This window comes from Tauraco erythrolophus, chromosome 1 (genome assembly GCF_009769465.1).
Source record: "Tauraco erythrolophus isolate bTauEry1 chromosome 1, bTauEry1.pri, whole genome shotgun sequence".
NCBI lineage: Eukaryota > Metazoa > Chordata > Aves > Musophagiformes > Musophagidae > Tauraco > Tauraco erythrolophus.
The window spans coordinates 58581818-58601779 of NC_141465.1; the positions used below are offsets into that span (position 1 = coordinate 58581818).

Consider the following 19962-nt stretch of genomic DNA (forward strand, 5'->3'; position numbering starts at 1 on the left):
CTGTAATTCTGCTTCCAAGAATTAGGTAGGTTATAACAGGTTGTGCTTGATCAAATGATTTAAAGAAATAGCAGGAAGCATGCAATAAGGACTTCCCCAGTGCCTGAATGACTTGGCTCCATCGTTCTCCCTCTCGGATGTCATCTCAGGGCCTGCCCTGTAAAGAGCATCCCTAGGCTTCAGCCAGTCATCAAGCTACAAAATTCTTATCACTTAAATCAAATCTAGAGGAAATAAAAAATTAGTATCATTTTTCATGCCAAATTCCCCAAAGCTCAGACAGGATTTCTCCTGAACTCTGAAAAGATTAACCACAAGGAGACATAATTTGGTTTGTTTGTAGTATATCAGTTCCTCAGGAACAAAAATTCAGGTAACAGAGCACAGCATGGAGATCAGTTTTATTTTACAGGAGTTCAAGTAGAAATTCAGCTTTGCTTTTGTCAGATACAGTGTTAAAATTCAAAAGAAAGAAAAAATATGAAGCAGATAACCTGCAAAAGAATTGTGTAGTTTATTTCTATTTATTTCTTGTGGAATAGGTGTTGATTTCTCTCTCTCCCTTCCAGATGCAAAGGCAAGGCCAGATCAGGCTGCCAGACTCATAATCCAGGCACACTCAAGATCAATCATTAGTGATTCTCCTGACAATGTATCAGCTTACAAAAAAGTTGGCTGCCTTAACTAAAAGCTAAGTTGATGATTCCCCTCTAAGAAGAGAATACCGCATTCCTCCACTTACTCTATCTTATTAGGTACATAAAAGAGATATTGTTATTTCCTTCCTAAAACAGCATCATAGAGTTTTCCAGTCCTCTTGACTTGAATCGCTCCAAAGCCAGCTGCCTCGAGGAGCTTGCTGTACTCTGCTGCTGTTCGCTCCTTTCCTTCTGTCTGCACCAACATATTCATGGAATACAGTTGGGTTTCTAAAGGCCCACTTCTATCTTCATTCAGAAGTGATTCAACCAGCAGCACTCCACCGCCTGGTTGGATAAAGAGAAATAAAACACACACTGAGCTCTGAGAAGACGAGACATTTTTCAGCTGAGTTAATAGATCCTAACATTTAGTTTCAGGAAGAAGCAGCCTCTATGTTAAGTCATATTTCAGCATCACAGAAGACAATGAAAGAGCAAAAGCATCAGAGCATGCCTCTGCTTGGCTACATAGGTACTGATGTACCAGGGCTGCAGGGGATGCTGTGGCTCGGATGGAAATCTCCCATATCCCCCAGCTGAAATCCACAGGAGCTTACTGATTTTGCTGGGAGCCCAGCTCTGTAGGCAGTGTTTAGAGAGCTTCGAGGGTTCAATGTGATGCTTAATGGAATTTTTACTATAATGTATACACCTTTCTATCTAAACAATATCCAAAATCCCCTATTCTTACATCTAAATACCTTGAAAGATGAGTGCCTGTAGCAAAGGAGACTAAAACCCGAAGATGGGTAATGACAACATAGACTAGGCCCCATTTGGCTCAGCTGCACACGGCTGGCTTAGGAAAGCAAAAGAATAAACCAAGAAACTCCTGCACTGAAACTCTCCCACGCAAATTGAGCATGAAGAGTGCTATGCTTCACATTACTGATAGGTCAGAGTCTCACTGCTCTTCAAGAACTCACACCTACCAGGTTTGCAAGCCTTGTAGACTTTTGCCAGCAGTTGCCTACATTTGTCATCATCCCAATCGTGCAGTATCTTGGATAAGATATACAGTTCAGCTTCTGGAACTGATTCGTTAAAGAAATCTCCTGTAAAGCAAGAATTATTACACAGAACTCCTGTACTACACAAAACTCCCGAAACACAGATGGCTGAGTTGAGCAAATATTTTCAGTTCTGTACAGTTCTACAGACTCTGGGCTTGCCATATCCATCACCCACCCACATCAGACAGCAACAGAATTAGCAGGTGAAAGCCCTCTGCGGCACTGCACAAGTGATTTTGTTCTTGTTCAGGTTCAAGAAGGTCTAAAACGTTTAAAAGCAGCAGCTCACCTGAAATAGCTTTTGATGAACAGGAAAACACTTGAGTCTAAGTTTTCCCCAATGATAGGAATTCAGATTCATAAAGCATTAAAAGGAGAAGACAGTTTCTTATGGTTTCTGTCATGGAAAAAAGGAATGTATTTCCTTTATGTAAGCAAATTTTCAAAGACTTTCAGCAGCCACAGAGCTGCATCATAAATCCATAAGGAGAAAATACACAACTCTCACCTCCTAGCACTAGCTTCATCATTATGCCTTTTGTTCAGCACCAGGTATACTGCATTCAGGTTTTTCTCTGTGCGTCTTTGTCATTTCTGCTCCCGTATTTGTGCACCACCAGCACACATAGCATTTCCTGCGTTTCTCCATCTTTGTTTTTATATACTCCCTCCTCAAGGTTTCTTTCCTCTCTCTGAGCTTCAAGCAATGTTAAGTCATTCCAACGCCTTGAAGGCTTTTGTAAACATTAAAAATCAGCTCTGGCTACATTCATTTTCATCACAGATGGTGCAAAGACCATGCAAGGTCTATGGACTAGGCAAGAGGAATATGGTCTGGCTCACCCACATTCAAAGCCTGAAATATCTAGGACATTAAGGCCACTAAATCGTGACCAGAGAAGGAACACCCCTTGCTCAGAGCAGGCCTGGCGCCCTGCACATCTGCCAGGAGGTCTGCACAGGAGAAAAGGGAATGTTAGGAAGATTTATAACATGGCACGACAGATTTTCAAAATTGCAGGACTTTTTTTTTTTTTTTTAAAGTACTCTTGTTCTGAAGACATCAAATAGTTCTGTTCAGGAGTACAGAGCTTCTGGGTTGCTGGATAACAGTCGCATCTTTGATAGAAGGTAGCTGCAGATGCACTGCAGATGCACAGCTGGGACAGCCCTGCAGTAGCAATGAACTGCAGACGTGGGCTGGAGAAGCTGCAGTTTGCGACAGTCTGCCCACATACGGGGCAGCTGGAGACCTCAGCCTCCAGTATGGTACCTCTGAGCAGAGACAAGGGGCTCAGGAGCAACAGCTGTGACAACACTACACCGCTGTTGGCACCTACCTTCATGGAAAGCGATCCGACGCTCCTCAGGGGGAATAAATTTTTCTTTGGCCACTTGCACTACTTTCGGCAGGTCATAAATTGTGACCGTGGAATTTGGGTACAAAGAAATACACTCCCGGGCCAAAGCTCCTCCACCTCCTTTGGGGAGAGCAAAAGAAGGTCAGTGCTGACAAAAAAAACAACCTGTTCAGCAACACCCCCTTGAAGCGATGCAGGCAACAGTGCGTTCAGCTTCATGGAAGCTGGAAAGGCAATTAATTCCCCGTGTGTTGCTGAAAGGGAAGAAGAGGGACAGGAGAGGCCACTGCCTCCAGTTGCTCTGCAGGAAGCTCCAGGTCCCCAGCCCCATGGGGTCAGCCCCAGCCCTTACCGCTCTTACGCACCCCTCAGCCAGATCCAGCTGTGGATGCTGGAAGGCGGGAAATGAAAAACAGCCACTAAATCAGGCACTGGGGAAGCAGTGAGGGACTCTGACCTGTCCCATGAATCCTGGCAGCGCTTAGCAGTGGTGAGACAGCGGGGCACTGCAGGGTAAGAGGCTGCAGACAATATCTCGAGGACACTGACTGAAGGGGACAAGGGAAAGAGTCTGTAACTAGAAGAATGTACCAAGGGAGGTGGGAAAAAATGCCAAAGCTGCCACATACACAAGGGGATAAGCCACTACTCACACAAATGAGACTGTAGAGAAAAGCATTCAGCTTCCTAATGCTCTCACCACTCTCACATTTCTCTTTTTAACTTAACCAAGACAGTAAAATGCTCCCCTTATTGCTGAGATACATCCTGCTTTTCATTGTTTTGCCCATCAAATAACATAGGAGTTATTTTTCTTTTCAGAGTTTGTAAAAGACAACAGTTCAGAGGCTCGTTAAACAAGATCTGTTCATACTCACCTCCCAGGTCATAGATCTGCGTGAAAGGGGAAAGATCAAATGCGGCAAGAACATCTCTGCCACATATACTCCATACGGAGTTCTGGCCAGCCATGAATTTCAGCATTTCTTCTTCTGATCTGATAATGCAAACAGACACAGCACATAGGAAAGGTAACCTACAATATCCTTGGTGATTCCTACCACATAACTGTTATTACAAGTTTTAGGTTGAACACTAATCTCTGTTTTTATTTACACAGAATATATTCTCTTTGCATATAAACCTACCTTGAGTGTTACTGTAGCCAGAGTCCAGCTATACATTCGTGCGTTTAAATAGGGCGTTAATACTAGTGAAGTCCAACAGTGTATTACGCTGTTAATTCTCAGGCTTCAAAGGGATTTTTTTTTTTTCCTTTAACTATCACTACCTCTGTGCCAGAGACCTGTGATCAGTTTTCAGAATAGGAAATTATATACTTCTATTCAAATTATCAAACAGTGTCCCAGGAATGGATATTGTAGAGAAAGGAAAATGCTGCATGATGGTTCTGATGAGTGGGATTCTCACATCATTGTATTTATTTGCCCTGAGCCATAATTAAAAACATTATTTTTTTCTACAATAATAAGAACAAAATTTCTATAAATATACTAATGATTACCTGTACATTGCTCCAAAAGGGTCCTTAGGTAAAATGCCAAAAGCTCTTTCATATTGGTTTCTTCCTTCTCTAAAACAGCAACCAAAAGCATATGAGTGTGGATTTCTTTTTATTTTACCCCAGACGCACCTCGGGGCTGTAGTTTCAGCCAGTTCATCACTGTGGAAGGTGGTCAACTTCGTAGAGAATATATGTCAGCCTGTTTGTAACGGCTGTAAAGGCACTCTCATTTGCCACCCCAAAATGTGCTGATACATTTCTCAACCTTTCACAAGAATGACTGGTTCTTTTCAAGGCCGGGTTGGATGAGTGTCCTGGTTTTGACTGTGACAGAGTTAGTTTTTCTTTTTAGCAGCTAGAAGAGCTCTGTGGTTTGGTTTTAGTCTGAAATTGGCTATGAGAGGAATGTTGATAGTGCACTGATGTTTATAGTTGGTGCTGAGAGATTAAGGACCTTTCAGGTCTTCAGTTCTTGCCAGTGCGCAGGAGCACAACAGGCTGGGGGGAGCATGGCTGGGACAAAAGGCCCACAACTCCCCTTATGATTTGAACTTAGACTTAGGATTGAGGGCCAAATTGGCCAATGGAGCATTCCATATCATGCAACGTCATACCTAGTATATAGAAGAGGGCAAGAGGGCTGACCGGAAAGGAAGGCCTTTGCTCTTCCAGGGGCTCACACTCTTGGAGCATTACCTCTCTCTCACCCTCATTTTTCAGGCCTCTCGCTCATCCAGGATTGTAACATCAGGACTTAGCTCTTTCAGAATCATTTACTGGGATGGGACAGGTGTTGGTCATTGGGTGGTCAGCAATTACACTGTGCATCACTTTTTCGTATATATTATTAGCATTATATGTATATATATATCCATATATTATTGTTTTATCATTACTACTTTTAATTTTATATTAGTACTAAATTGTCCTTACCTCAACTCACAAGTCTCCTTCCCTTTTCTCCTTTAATTCTCTTCCCTGTTTCCCAGGGGTGGGGGAGAGTGAGTGAGCAGCTGTGTGGCATTTAGCTGCCAGCCAGCCTAAACCATGACAATGGGGCTTTGAGCAACCTGATGTAGTGGAAGGTGTCCCTGCCCATGGCAGGGAGATTGGAACTAGATAATCTTTAAGGTCCCTTCCAACTCAAACTATTCCATGATTCCATGATTTATGGGAACACATCTCAGTTAAATGTATGAGACTGGTGCAATCATCACCATCACAAACACCATGTTTGATCATCAGTTGCACAGACTGGAACAAGTGAGACTCCAACCCTATATTAAACTACTTCTATACACCTTTGCAACAGCAGTATACTTAGCCAACTTCACTCATCATTTACTTTGTCTACATCTCCTCAAGTAAAAGACACTGTAATGCTCTGTGCTTTCCTGAAGGTCAAACACACAAAAATCTGATTCCTAGATCATCTCTATCATCAGAAGGAAAAGGAAAACAAGAACACACACAAATGGAAAAACAGGAAAAAACAAGAACACATACTGGTCATGTTAACAGCCAAAATGGTCAGTTGTTTTTTCTTTCCAAGAGCCAGCCAGAATCCTCACTGTGTCCTTCCCCAGAAACACACTGCTTAAAGCAGCCACACAGATGCCGCAAAGCAATCTGTAACAGACAGCACAACACTCCTCCTTACCTCACAGCATCAGCCAGGTAGTGCCAGCACAAGTAGACTGTATTGGAGTAGTACATCATAATATGATACTGAGACTTGGGACTTGATTTTGTAAGATAGATGTTGGAAATTTCTGTGTTTCTGTAGAGGGCTAAAGGGTGAAATAAATATATTTACTAAAATGTATGATATACCACCTTACCAAGCCTTTTGTACAGCATGGTATTTATCACCAGAAGATGTCCATATGACCAAAGACACAACCACGTTGCTTCTACAATCAACCCTTCCACTGCAATGAGCAGTGGGTAAGGGCTGCTGAAATGCGTATTGATCCATTCAATGAGAGTAAACACTATCCACTTATATTTACTCCAGCACAAACACTTCCTTCAAGAACAAGGGGAATGCCTTACAAGTGTCATCATTTACCTATAGGCTTCTGCTATCAGAGGAAGCTTTTGGTATGCTCTATTTAAATGAGAAGTCCTTGCAGCCAAGTCTTTTTTCTGATCAACAAAGTTAGCAAGTGGAAGACAAGTCTCCAAAATGGCATGCCAGCCACACCTACCCTCTCTCAGTTCACTAGGGCAGGACCTTCGGCAGACAGATGAATGCCTAAAGGACTAACAGAAATCTCTCCCACTTCCTCCAATACATCTGCAGTGGCATAGCTCACTCACAGGACTGGCATACAAAAGGAATGTAAAAGACAGATCCTGTTCTCCCTAAACTCATTGGGCAACTACTGTAAGCCCAACGCAAGGCAACACAAGCCAAAGTAAGGGACACAACTTGCAAGACTCTGGCGAGTCCTGACCAGCTGTCTGATGGCCACAGATCCCTTCTGACTATGTGGGCTCAACATCTCTGATGCAAGGGCAAACGTGCATCACCTCTCAATTCAGATCAGCAATCTAACAAAATACTTCACATGGTGGTAAAACCCCAAAGAAACACAAAACATGTTTTTAAATCATGCTTTTGCCTATCCACCCTCGCATTTTGTTCTAAGGTTTAAAATTATGCCCGAACCTCAGAGTTTTCTTGAGACCAGCTCTGCAGAGACCCTGCATATCTTCTCCAAGGTCACTTGAGGCTCTTGCACTAATAACTTTAGGGATATAGAGCCCTTCACCTGGGTTTTACTTTACACCTTTAATCATGCTGACATTTGCTGCTTCTCTTTCAGTTGAAGAGGGGAAGGCATTCCCAAGTGATTCTCTCCTCCTTCCAGCTACGGTAACTGGCCTAACACTAGATATCACCTCTCCCACACACCTTGCCTCACTTTCAAAACCATCTGAGGTTTAAGTCTTTTAGTTTCTTCCCCTTCTTCTGCCATTATTACCTCCTTCTTGTGTCAGGTCTACTGCCAAGAGCTTCAATCCCACACAGGCATCCAGCAGTCTTTCCATCCCTGTGGTGCTGGTACCCAAGCGCACAGCAATGGCATCTGAAGACAGAGGCTCTCCTGACTCCAGGAGAAGATCAAACACCCCCAACTCACAGGCAGTGAACATAACCTGGGGGTAAGGAAAGGTGGAAGTGAAGGATCAGATGAAAGCACCAAAGTGTACTGCATTTCTGAAGTTGCTTTGTTGGGAAAACATACACATAATATTTTTTTAATGTAAAATCATATTTCATATTAACAAGTCCAATGATTAAATCTAAGTTTCTCTGAACACCGATAATATCATACAGTGCTTGTAGTGCACGTTTTGTCATTTCTTTTCCTTTTCTGGTGAAGCCAGCCAATGTTTTTGGCTCACAAAGGTTCACATTTAGAGACCAGTGTTTGGGTGTGAATGTTCCTGCCTCTTCCTTAGTTTCAGAGCACATTCTCAGTCTCTCTTGTTTTTTGCCTGGAGAGTGCAAGGCAAGACTGTGTGGTGGTGGGTTTTTCTATTGTTGTTTTTATTTTTTAACTAGGAATCTAATGTATGCGCCAGTGAACCCTGGGGACTCTCCTATGGCTTGCAGCAGGGGGGAATATTCCACTCTATGGACCCTATTTTCAGGGATTGATGTGCCTGACTACAGTGGTCTCCCTGACTGACTCAGGCAGTTTGGTTAAGAGGGATGTTACTTTCAAACAAAAGGACTGCCTCATTTGGGCCAGCAGAATTGCCCTGTCTTTTCATAGAGAAGATGTGTAACATCTCCCCAAAGAACCCTCAACCTTCAGACAGACAGATGTAACCATACATAAGAAAAAACCCTTCTTTAGCTGCATACAGCGAAGTTTACAAGTATTAGCATATTTCTCTGGCCACACAAACACTCTTAAAACAGTAACAAAGGCATCAAGTCAATTGACTGCCTGTATCTACAAATGATTTGATAAAGTCCATGGGAAGCTCCTTCCCTCAGTAAAAACATGGTTTAATCAAAGTTGAGATTGTTTCTCAAAAACATAGTACCAGTGTCAATTTGGAAAACATTGGGCACTCCTCTTTCTCAATGAGCAAAAAGATTTTTCATTAGCCATTTTTCCTCTCCTTACTGTCAGCTCTGCCTTCCTGGAGCCTTAGGATGCAGCAGTATTTGCACAACCCAAAGAGCATTCCTTCCTTTATCATGTTGGCCAGAGGTGCAGCAAGGGACAATAGGAAAGGCAACTAAATAGTAAATGAGGAAAAAATCTCCACTGCACTGGATATTGTCATTTCATGCTCATGTGCTTACACACACAAAAAGGCAAATAATATCAGTAAAAATAAGGAAAGTGAAACTACTAGTTCTACCTTTGTGCATTAATCAAATGCTGTTTGGAAAAACAGTCATTATACTAGACTTTTTCTTTCACCTGAGAAGAGGCAATACACAGAAGTTCTCAAGCTCAGCCTTCTACATAATACATACAGACAAACCATGGGAGAGGGAAGGAAATTCTTTGAGAAGATATTTGAAAAATCTGGTTCTTTGCACAGTTTAACAAGGAGGGGAAAAAGGCTATTCAAGTCAGCTCTCTGTTTCTCAAATTCCAAAAATGAAAAGCGAGAAGAAATCGCACCACCAAAGGAACCTTTCATATTTGAAGCAGTCAGAGAGCAAGCCCTCAGCTATAAACTCCTGTGGTTTTTATAAAGTGTTATGCACAGACAAGGTCTGCTCATCCAAGCCCCCAAAGTTCAGAGAGGTCTCAATAAATGCTAAGTCTATCCTGAGGGGCCAGATCACTTTCAAATCTTTTCTCTTTTCAAATTTCCTTCCTGACTAGATAAGCAGGCAGGATGCCCTTGTATGAGATAGTTTTTGCTCCAAAGACTTATTATATTCAGGACCTAAAGTGAGATCCTTGAATATTTCTGTCTGCATACTCTTAGGCATCTATCCAAGACTGAGTTATATTTCTTACCTTTGAGACTAAAAATCCACTGTTATATTGCAAGATGACTTGAGGATAGTCAAGGTCTTCTGTGGAACTCATTTTCTTTCTGGACTGAGGCACAGATTCTCTGCTCCTCTTAATTTAAATAAGCTTCTTTCCACCAGGCACAGAGCACACCACATGATCCACTTAATCTTATTGCTTCTGAGAAACACACTGGTTACAAAACGTGTTAGCTAAGTTATTTGGCTTTGATGGACTCTTCTACCAGGTTCAGCTGTTTCTTTGGCTCTTCCATCATCAAGTACAAGACTAAAGAAGCTACAGATTAAAGCTTATATGCAGTCAGTTAAACATGCTGGTACTTTAGAAGCACTTCAAAGTTTGTAACAAACAAAATAGAAATCGGTACAGAACAGCATCAAGAACCTGAACTTGGTGCAATAAAACTGAGTTCATAAACCAAAGCAGAGTCTTACCTGAGGCTTGTTCCAAAGCAGCTCTACTCCACTGGGCTGACATTTTGATGCTGGAAGACTTCCCAAGAATAGAAATCCTCACATGTTGCAGTCAGCCCAATGACATGACACCAGAGGAAAGTTGACAATTTGGCAACACAATTCTTCAGGTGAAATGTGGACATTCCCAGGGGTTTAAGACTGAAGGAATATCAGCTCAGCTCTGAGTGGTCACAGCATACTCCTGGCCAAGCCTGGCATCTCCCATGGCCTTAATTTCACTCACCCCTCACTCAAGCATATGCACAGCACTTACTTTCACCATGCTGAAAGAGAGACTTGTTCAGCCTTGAGCTCTGGGTCCTGTACCCAAGACCTTAGTCCTTCCCCACGCAAGGAAAATTACTGGCATAACTACTACACAGCAGACAAGCTGCCAAGGCAATAATCTGAGAGCAGAGTCCACACAAGGAGCTGAAGGAGAAGGCATCCCACCACAGCCTGTGCCTGGAGTAATTTCCATCCAAGGATGTGATCCTCTGGCCTGCTTTGCAAGCTGTGTCCATAGAAAGGATAAAAGAAATACAGGGGAGCAGCTAGAGGGGAGTTGAAACTTGCTGTGATGGGCACGGGTCCAGGTGACCCTGGGGCTAGCAGTAAGGTACACCCCATCCCTAAGTACAGAAGCAGCCAGTCCGAAGAGAAGCTGTAAGAGTCTGTTTGCTGCGCTGCTTTGTCGCAGTGACTACTTTGCTTTGACAACACTCAGGCGAAGTCTACAAGGAATTAAATGTACTCTTCTTCCTCTTCCGTTTTCTGCAGGTCCCTCCACATACCGACTCAGAAGGCAATGCCTGTTTGATACCAGCAGCACAGCAGGGGTGTCCCACTTGTGCTTTGACATGTTTCGGCAGAGCAGGGTGCCGAGAGGTGACAAAACGTTCCATGTTTTCCAGCTGGCTGCCACAGTCTTCCTCCCCTTCTCCGCAAAACCAACCAGGGACATGCAGAAAGTCCTTGGGAAGAAACGATGAAATGACTGCCAAGTGCCAGATGTGGTATGGATTTCAACTTCATGGAGAACATGCCTCATAGGTCATTCATCAGAAAATTAAAACCCTGGATTATTTTCCTGAAACCTCTCTGCCCCACCGTCCATTGCTCCAGCTTGTAAATGCCTGCCATCTGGCCCATATTGCCTTTTTGGGCAGATGCTGCAGCTCTCAGGTGAGAAAAGACCCTATTGATCAAGGAAAGGCCCACAGTTTTTATATCACATGTTTAGTGACCCTTCAGGCAACAAGATTAAATGAGACCTGACTTAGGTAATACAGGGAGAGTGAAATGTTATGAAACAGCATTTTCTTCAGTGGTAGCTTTCTCCATGCTTCAGCAATCAAGTTAATGGGAAAAACTTGAGCAATACAGTGATCAACATGCAGCTCAACATTTTGTGTACCTTAGCTTGGTGTATGTTTAAAGACTGCACTTAACTTTGTCCCAGCATAACTTTTTTATGTTCTCTTCCTTTCCTAGTAAGTAAGGTTGTATTTATATGCTGCTGCTGAAGGTTAGTCCTGTGCTTCTCTTTTGAACCTGCCTGAATTTAGAAGAAACAGGCCAGTATAAAATTTTCCACGTTCCTTCGGATGATCTTATGGATGCAGTGAAACTTTCTCAACCAAAAAGTTTCACTGTAAATCTGTACTTACCATTCAGATCCTTACATTTCAGCCAAAAGATATAATTATTTTTTTTAGCGAATAGTGAAATAGAAACCTACTTCAAGTGTTAAAGTTAGCTAAGCAGATGTCACAGTTATCAGCCTGTCTCCCCTCTGTACACAACTCAGCAACAGTACCCGTTCCCCAGGTTCTAACATCACAGGGTCTCCTGTGTTGCCAGAACACTAGGTCCAAACATACAAAAGTTACAGGAAACACCAAACTGTAGAAACACTTAGACCTCCTCATTCTGGCCAACATAGCCCGTAAATACAGTGTTACCGTCTTACTAGTGCACCAGGCTTCACTGTTCAGTACAGGTTAGATGCTTATACTCTGTTTATTTTGTACTGTGGAGGCTGGAGACCACAAGACACCTCTCTGCCAGAATGACTGAATCTGCGCAGCCTTTTATTTAACAAGACATGGTTTCTCTGAAGGAAAAGCCTGGACAACAGGTTTCAAGAACACAGCTACATTCATAATGGACATCTTCCCCTGCTATCTCCACCTCAAGGAGTGTGCATGATCTCAGTTTCTATTTAGGAACTTCCGTCTACACGTGTGCTAAGTGTGGGTCTGCAGAGCTCATTCACTTGCCCAAATCTGGACCCACTCTTAGTGAACGTGCTACACCTTTTTCAGTTCCTCAGATCCACTCCAGAGACAGCTCTATAGGAAAAGAAAGCTCAAAAACTTCTCACTAAGTCTCCATCCATATGGATAACCAGTTCAACTTCTTTCACAGAACCACAGAATGTTAGGGATTGGAAGGGACCTCAAAGGATCATCTAGTCCAATCCCCCTGCCGGAGTAGGACCACCTAGATCAGATCACACAAGAATGCGTCCAGGTGGGTTTTGAACATCTCCAGAGAAGGAGACTCCACAACCTCTCTGGGCAGCCTGTTCCAGTGTTCTGTTACCCTTACTGGGAAGTTCTTCCTCATGTTTAAGCGGAACCTCCTATGTTCCAGCTTATATCCATTTCCCCTTGTCCTATCATCGGATGCCAGTGAGAAGAGCCTGGCTCCGTCCTCATGACAGTCACCCTTTACATATTTATAAACATTAATGAGGTCACCCCTCAGTCTCCTCTTCTCCAAGCTAAAGAGACCCCCTCAATAGTTTTCCCTCTTCTCCAAGTAAAATAAGATAAATAAATTGTACATAGATCAATATCACTAGCCAAAGATAAATATCATTAGCCAAAAGATTAGAAAGGTGTAGGAAAATAAAAATACTTCTCTGCTAAAGGCCAGTTTCTGCCTGCCTGTTACTGAGCAACAAATGGGTGCAATTTTGCCCAAGCTTGAAGATTTCCTATTTCTGAGATCATAACAGCTATTCAGATCCAGGCCATCAGCCACACTGCAAGCAAATGCTCGCCATGCTGAAATATACATTTCTCTTCCATTGAGCTAAACAAAACAAGTCTAGGAAGAGCTAACTGCTCTCACCAGCTTACAGACCACCTTCCTCAAATGACTCAGCCACAAATTGGTAATCAGATATTACAGTGACATTTAGTACAGCTGCATTAAAGATTCATGAGTACAAAACCGCTCAACCCTTGATTCTTGTAGTTTTGACTAAATAACAGACAGTTATGCGCACAACTGTAGACTAGCATGTCCTAGCGGGCCATAAATTCACTTCACTTAAGGCAAAGTTATAGGGTACGAGAGGCGCTGGTAATAAAATGACCACACAGCTAATTAAATCCACTTGAAGTAATTTTTCAATGATGACTAAATCTGTCTGTTGAGGACACCAGATGTAATCATCTAATGGGATTACTACTGGTAGCGAGATGTAGGGGATGAGGGTTGCAGATAACCCACACCAGATTGATGCAAAGCCACACACAGCGTGTTGCTGTTTCCAAGTAAATTGTTAGTGAGGCTTAAAGTCTAAGCTTTTAAGCTACAAATGCATTCATGAAGATGAAATTGCAATGGCTTGCTTTCTCTGAAAACCACATCAAGGTTTTTGTCATAGCGCTCAGACCATGCACAGGCTAAAGCTGTTACTTTACTGCCATGGTTCTATTTTGGTGATGAATTTTTCTTTGCCTAAATGACTCACTACAAATACTACACAAAAAAATAACTACGTCAGTTTTGCATAACATTTGAAAGCAAGAAATTATCTATGAACAAAGCAGATTTAGTAAAATTAATGTGTCTGCCAGTGAGAAATGGCAGATGACACTCTTTTCTTACATACAGCCTTCCTTACAAGCAGTAAGTATAAATCTCAGAACTACGATAATGAGTTTCAGTAATGCCAGTATGGAAACAACTGTGCCTTGCTATCATTATTAAGCCTCTTAAGTATGCCCAGCTTACAGCTTATATCAGATGGCCTGGAAGTGTACTAAGATAATACAGTTTGGGCCTTTTTTAAAATTTTTTTTAAGAATCCTAAAAAAATCAAGATACTCAGTATCACAGCTGGCCTTTGAAATAGAACATCCAGTTTTAACAAAATGCTTATTTTCTTCTTTATAACTTCTAATTCTTCTCATGTTTTACAATAGACGCATTTCTCTAGTAACATGACTATTGCTTCTGTCAGCTTTTTACATTAACTGATTTTATTTTTTTTCTGTTTACATCACATATACTTCTGGCAGACATTTGGAGTGGGCAGGAAATCCTGTATATCCAGCTCATTCTCTAAGCAAACTCTCTCTTCTCAGTATTCTTTACAGTAAAAATTCTGACTGAGACTTTTAAAGCCCATCACAAGCAATCCAGAGTTATTAGTGGTTTAACTTCCTGGCCTGCAAATAATCTCTCAACAAATAATTCAGAGATTGAGATCTCTGTCACAGGAAAGGCCCAGCAAATAAGAGGCATAGTGTGCCTGAGGAAGGGCAGGTTCACTAGCTAAAAATGTTAGAGGCCAAAACTTTAAAGAGAAAGAGATGTAAAAACAAAACCAAGACGGACAGCAGCTGAGGCAGGCTCTCACACCAGAAATTATTTGTGTACTGTCAAGCATCACAAAAGCAATCAGTAGACACGCAACTGCCTTGCGCAGGCCATTTTACACTTGCTAAACTGATCATCCTCTCCTCCGCTTCTTCAGAATAAGAACTTCAGAAAGAAGCGTTCCCATGGCTCGCCATGGGCAAGCACCCCTTAAGTCCTTTTACCTGGTGGCTCACCTCACATGTTTTTTTTACAGTCTTATGCTGCTTACAAGCGTACTGGTTTTGGCTGGAATAGTTTAATTTCTTCACAGTAGCTAGTATGGGGCTATGTTTTAGATTTGTGCTGGAAACAGGGTTGATAACACAGAGATGTTTTAGTTATTGCTGAGCAGTGCTTACACAGAGTGTAAGCGAGCAGGCTGGGGGTACACAAGAAGTTGGGAGGAGACACAGCTGGGACAGCTGACCCCAACTGACCAAAGAGATATTCCATACGATATGACATCATGCTCAGCATATAAATCTAGGGGAAGAAGAAGGAAGAGGGGGTATATTCAGAGTGATGTTGTTTGTCTTCCCAAGTCACCGTTATGCATGATGGAGCCCTGCTTTCCTGGAGATGGCTGACCACCTGCCTGCCCATGGGGAGCAGTGAATGAATTCCTTATTTTGCTTTGCTTGTGCATGTGGCTTTTACTTTACCTATTAAACTGTCTTTATCTCAACCCATGAGTTTTCTCACTTTTAGCCTTCCGATTCTCTCCCCTATCCCATCAGGGGGAGCGAGGGAGTGGCTGCGTGGGTCTTAGTTCCCAGCTGGGGTTAAACCACGATAGCAAGCCATGTCAGGCACATTGAGCAGAAGAGAAATACTTTGCCAACCCTTCCCTTCTTCAGTTAAGGTAGCAAGTAACAGACACCACTACGCAATTCCTCAGAGCATTTAAAGACGTCTGAATCACATGCAGAATTTCAGGGAAGACCTGGTCCAAGAGTGATCAATTCTTGTTCAGACACTTTGTTAGCAGGTTCCAACTGCTGTCTGGGAGTGACTGTGGAGCTATCACATCATTATCCCTTTGTGTTGTCTTACAGCTAGTCCAGTTCCAAGGACAGCACTCCTGGGCATCCCATCCAGAGCAGGTAGAGCTCACTTTGCAGGTGTGACAATGCATGAGACTACACTAGATATCAATTAGAAAACAATTCCAATCAGCCTTAGCCTGCTTCAAAAGTTTTGTAACCTACTACTATGGCAAAGCAATTGTTTGAGCTATTCTATGAACTGTTTTTTTCTGAGGCAGCAGGAGATGTACTCAGGGGATAAAGCAAATGAGGGGGAACTAGATCAAACTCATTTTATGTGCTATGATTAAAGGATGGTGGTGCATACTATTTCAAACTACCTCAAGAACCCAGTATCAGATTAAGTAAAAAAAAAAGATAGAGATAACACTTCCTTTTAATATGAATAATACTTACACACATAGGAATGCAAGACACGAGATCCATTCTGCACACCCGGTTCTGAAGGATTGACTGCAACTAGACTGCTGCTTTATACAAACACTAGAGACAACTCTGCAAACTTATTGTGGGGCAGCAAAAGATACATTCTGCAAATAACATATTCATTGAGCTGGGGAAGGGCCAGACCAACAGAATACAACATGAGCTTAATGAAAGGGGTGTTGAGTCCAGATTATAACCAAACCTCAAAGGCAGGATACCAGATCAAAACACAGGCAATACATGTATTTCTCCTTAATTATAGTAAAAAACCCCCAAACCTTAACTTGTATAGCAATACAAGGCATTGGTGGTCAGTTTTGCTCACCCGTTTATGAATTAAGGCATCTGCCAAACTAGTTGGTTTAATTGCTGTCATACAGAACCTAACATCATTTCTACCGCTGCTATCAAACATGGGCAGCCAAAACAGTCTATTATATGATCCTACAAATGTTCAAGAACTGCCCTAAAGCTGACGCTGGTGCAATGTCCAGGTAGCACTGATCAGCTCTCATCGGTTTGTGTTTACAGCCTTGTGGTGCCTGGTACAGTCCTATGCTCACAATTTTGGGAGCTACTGCAAAAATTCCCATTTTCTCTAACAGCTCCAATTAAGATACTTTTTCATATTTCCAGATAACAGATCAAAAGTTTTTTATATGGATATCTAATCATGCACATACCCTTATTCTAGGTCACTGAATAGATTACTCTACAAACGTAGAGTCAATTAGAAAAAAACATCACAGCTTTGGTAACTGCTTCTTACTAATATCAATTACTTCTGGCAATGACTCATACGTTATCAAAATTACTTTATCACAGCAAGCAGTAAGCAGATGGAAAGCACCACAACAGTCATATTGAAGGGCTTGGCCTTGCCCTTGTGAAGAAGCTGTAGTTTCTGCTTATTCGCTGCTTCCTGAGTCACCTACAGCAGGCTGAGGCCAGGAGATAAAAAGAAAACCGCAGGCTGAAAGGCTGGTAAGTGTAGAGGCTCATCGGCCCTCAGACAGAAACAGGAGACATCCTTCTTTAAGGGTCAGAACAGGACTACCTGGTAACAGGACAACGTGGTAGCACTGTCCACAGCAACAGAACTTGGATTTCTTACCCTTTCGAGGCTCATGTTCTTCTTTGCTTAACAAGGGCTGCAAGAAAACCACTCCTGGCTGCTAGAGCCAACAGCCACGGTGAGGCAGCAACACACGCAGGGACCGCATGCACCAGCTCTTGCACGGCACATGGAGGCTTGGGAGCTTTGCCACACTGCCTTCCCACCCCCTTTAGCTCAGACCTTGCTGTGTGCAGTCTGTGATGAGAGTCCTCATCCTCAGAGAGGAAGAGGTTACACACTGCATTGTGCCATCAGACAATTAATACAATTCTGAACCCTACACATCATCAAGACCAAGGTGGGTGCCCGCTGGCTCTGTATTATCCTCCTGGCACCTCTGTGCGGACAAAAGGGAGACGTTGTGTTCTGCAGTGGCAGATGTGGCACTTCTCTCCCGGAGCTGAGTGCAATAAAAGAGGTGCATTCTCATAACTGAGAAAACTCTCTTCCTGTCTCATTGTGTGACTTAAGAATGGAGGTAGAACATCAGAAGAAACCCTGGGCATTTCTTGACACTCAGTAAGTAGAATAGGGCTCAGAGGCCTCTTTTGAGCAGCCATGAACACAGTGCTCCACTGTGGAGTTGCCCGATCCATGGTTTAATGGAGTTTACACCCCATATTTATACCCCACCAGTCCTGCTCACTGTGAAATTTTTCCACTATTGAAGGAAAAAAACATACCAGTAAAGAGTGAACTCCAGCTTTTCCCAGCAACAAAGGCTGACCTTAAAGTAAGGTTCAAATTGACTGCCTGACACAGAGCAAGAAGTTTGGAACTATGTGAGTTGTTGGCTTTGCAATGGCATGGGAAGAGCTTCAGAGTTTGAAGGCAGGACAAAAAAAATGAAGTCAAATGCATGGAATAAGCTTAACAGTTCTGGGGGAATGACTTGTGCTGAAGTCTTCCATCATCTTCAAGGATTTCTTTCCGTCTCTACCCTATAGCCCTGAGGCTGCCATGTGTTCTGTCAAGATGAAAGCTGAAATCCAGGCTACAACTTTTCAAACAGTAGTCTAATGGAGAAGAAACAAAAACTTACCATCTTGCTCACCCAAATCCTTGATGTTCTGATAAAACAGTGAATAAATCTATATTCCTGCTTATAAGCCAGGGGAACAAAGCCATCAAAACAAAACCAAACCCTGAATATTGACAGATAAATGAAATAAGATATGTAACTGATGTAACGAGACATAAGTAACATGCAACTCATGACAAGCCTGTTACTACTGGCACATAATCCTCACTGCCCAGTTTCAAAAGTAAATAGGCAGATACCTTTGCAGACATTCTCACTGGATTGGATTTCTAGCAGGTAACGGTCTGAAAGTAGAGGTAGTATAGTAGCTAAGTCAGACTCTATCCAATACTTGCCCATAACAACAAAATCCATTGTTTCAGAAGTATTTATTAGTTTAGCATGTCTTTGATAAGTATTAGTTGCTAAATCTCATATTCTTCAGTTATCTTAACATATATATCATAGCCTGTGAATGCAGCATGATTTAGAATCATAGAATGGTTTGGGTTGGAAGGGACCTTAAAGATCATCTAGTTCCAAACCTCCACGACATGGGCAGGGACATCTTCCACTAGACAAGGTTGCTCAAAGCCTCATCCAACCTGGCCTTGGAACACCTCCAGGGATGGGGTATCCACAACTCCTCCGGGCAATCTGTTCCACTGCCTCACCATCCTCAGAGTGAAGAATTTCTTCCTTAGACCTAGTCAAAATCTACCCTCTTTCAGTTTAAAGCCATTGCCCGTTGTCCTATTACAACAGGCCCTACTAAAAAGCCTGCCCCATCTTTCTTATAAGCCCCCTTTAAGTACTGAAAGGCCACAATAAGTCTCCCCAGAGCCTTCTGTTCTCCAGGCTGGACAGCCCCAACTCTCTCAGCTTGTCTTCACAGGAGAGGTGCTCAGATCATCTTCGTGGCCCTCCTCTGGACCCACTCCAACTGCTCCATGCCCTTATGCTGGGGACCCCAGAGCTGAATGCAGTACTCCAGGTGGGGTCTCACGAGAGCAGAGGGGCAGAATCACCTCCCTGGACGTGCTGGCCATGCTGCTTTGGATGCAGCCCAGGATACCATTGGCTTTCTGGGCTGCGAGCACACATTGCAGGGTGTGCTTTTAAGCACCTTAAATTTAATAATTAAACAAGAACAGTAGTGTGGATTATTGGAACTACTTCATTAATTAGACTAAAGTTTGCTCAACAAAGTTTGAAGCCCATTTCAAAAGGACATTGCTTTAAAGCAGCTAAAACAGCAAAAGATAGGTATTAAATACTTATCTTCTCATATGAACTCAAAGTCACTCAACAGACATACACTGAAACGGAAGAAAAAAGACCAACTAATTTTATCTGCTATTAGACAGCTCCTGAAAGTCAGTCTTGCAAATCTAAGCAATCAGGTAAGATTTAAGCAATCAGCACGACAATATTCTTCCAGAGTAAGGAAAAATATCAGTAACTTTAGTACTTCAGCTTCTAGAAGCCATTATAAAGCCTGCTGGTGTCCTAGGTTCTTTCATTTGAAACACCAAGACCCCTAGAAGATACTTGGTAGAAACGTACTGACTTACAATCAACACAGAACAAAGAACAATTGTTTACTATCAAAAA

General features: G+C 42.5%; 1 protein-coding gene across 1 annotated transcript; it reads right to left on the bottom strand.

The window, feature by feature from the left end:
- Positions 1 to 530: 530 nt before the first annotated feature.
- Positions 531 to 10607, bottom strand: ASMT (acetylserotonin O-methyltransferase). The gene is made up of 8 exons (XM_009979890.2): positions 9604 to 10607; positions 7591 to 7765; positions 6261 to 6390; positions 4601 to 4669; positions 3954 to 4072; positions 3055 to 3195; positions 1634 to 1756; positions 531 to 986 (listed from the first exon to the last, which is right to left on the bottom strand). The coding sequence occupies exons 1-8, from the start codon at positions 9673 to 9675 to the stop codon at positions 775 to 777; spliced, it is 1041 nt and encodes a 346-aa protein (XP_009978192.1). The 5' UTR covers positions 9676 to 10607; the 3' UTR covers positions 531 to 774.
- Between the last annotated feature and the right edge of the window lie 9355 nt (positions 10608 to 19962).

Bases quoted from the DNA above. Each gene is read 5' to 3' on its own strand.
- ASMT (XM_009979890.2), bottom strand. From the start codon at position 9,675: ATGAGTTCCACAGAAGACCTTGACTATCCTCAAGTCATCTTGCAATAT. The intron at 7,766-9,603 runs GTAAGAAATATA...CCTTACCCCCAG, and splicing joins GTGGATTTTTAGTCTCAAAG to GTTATGTTCACTGCCTGTGA. The intron at 1,757-3,054 runs GTAGGTGCCAAC...CTTGCTTTACAG, and splicing joins TCGGATCGCTTTCCATGAAG to GAGATTTCTTTAACGAATCA.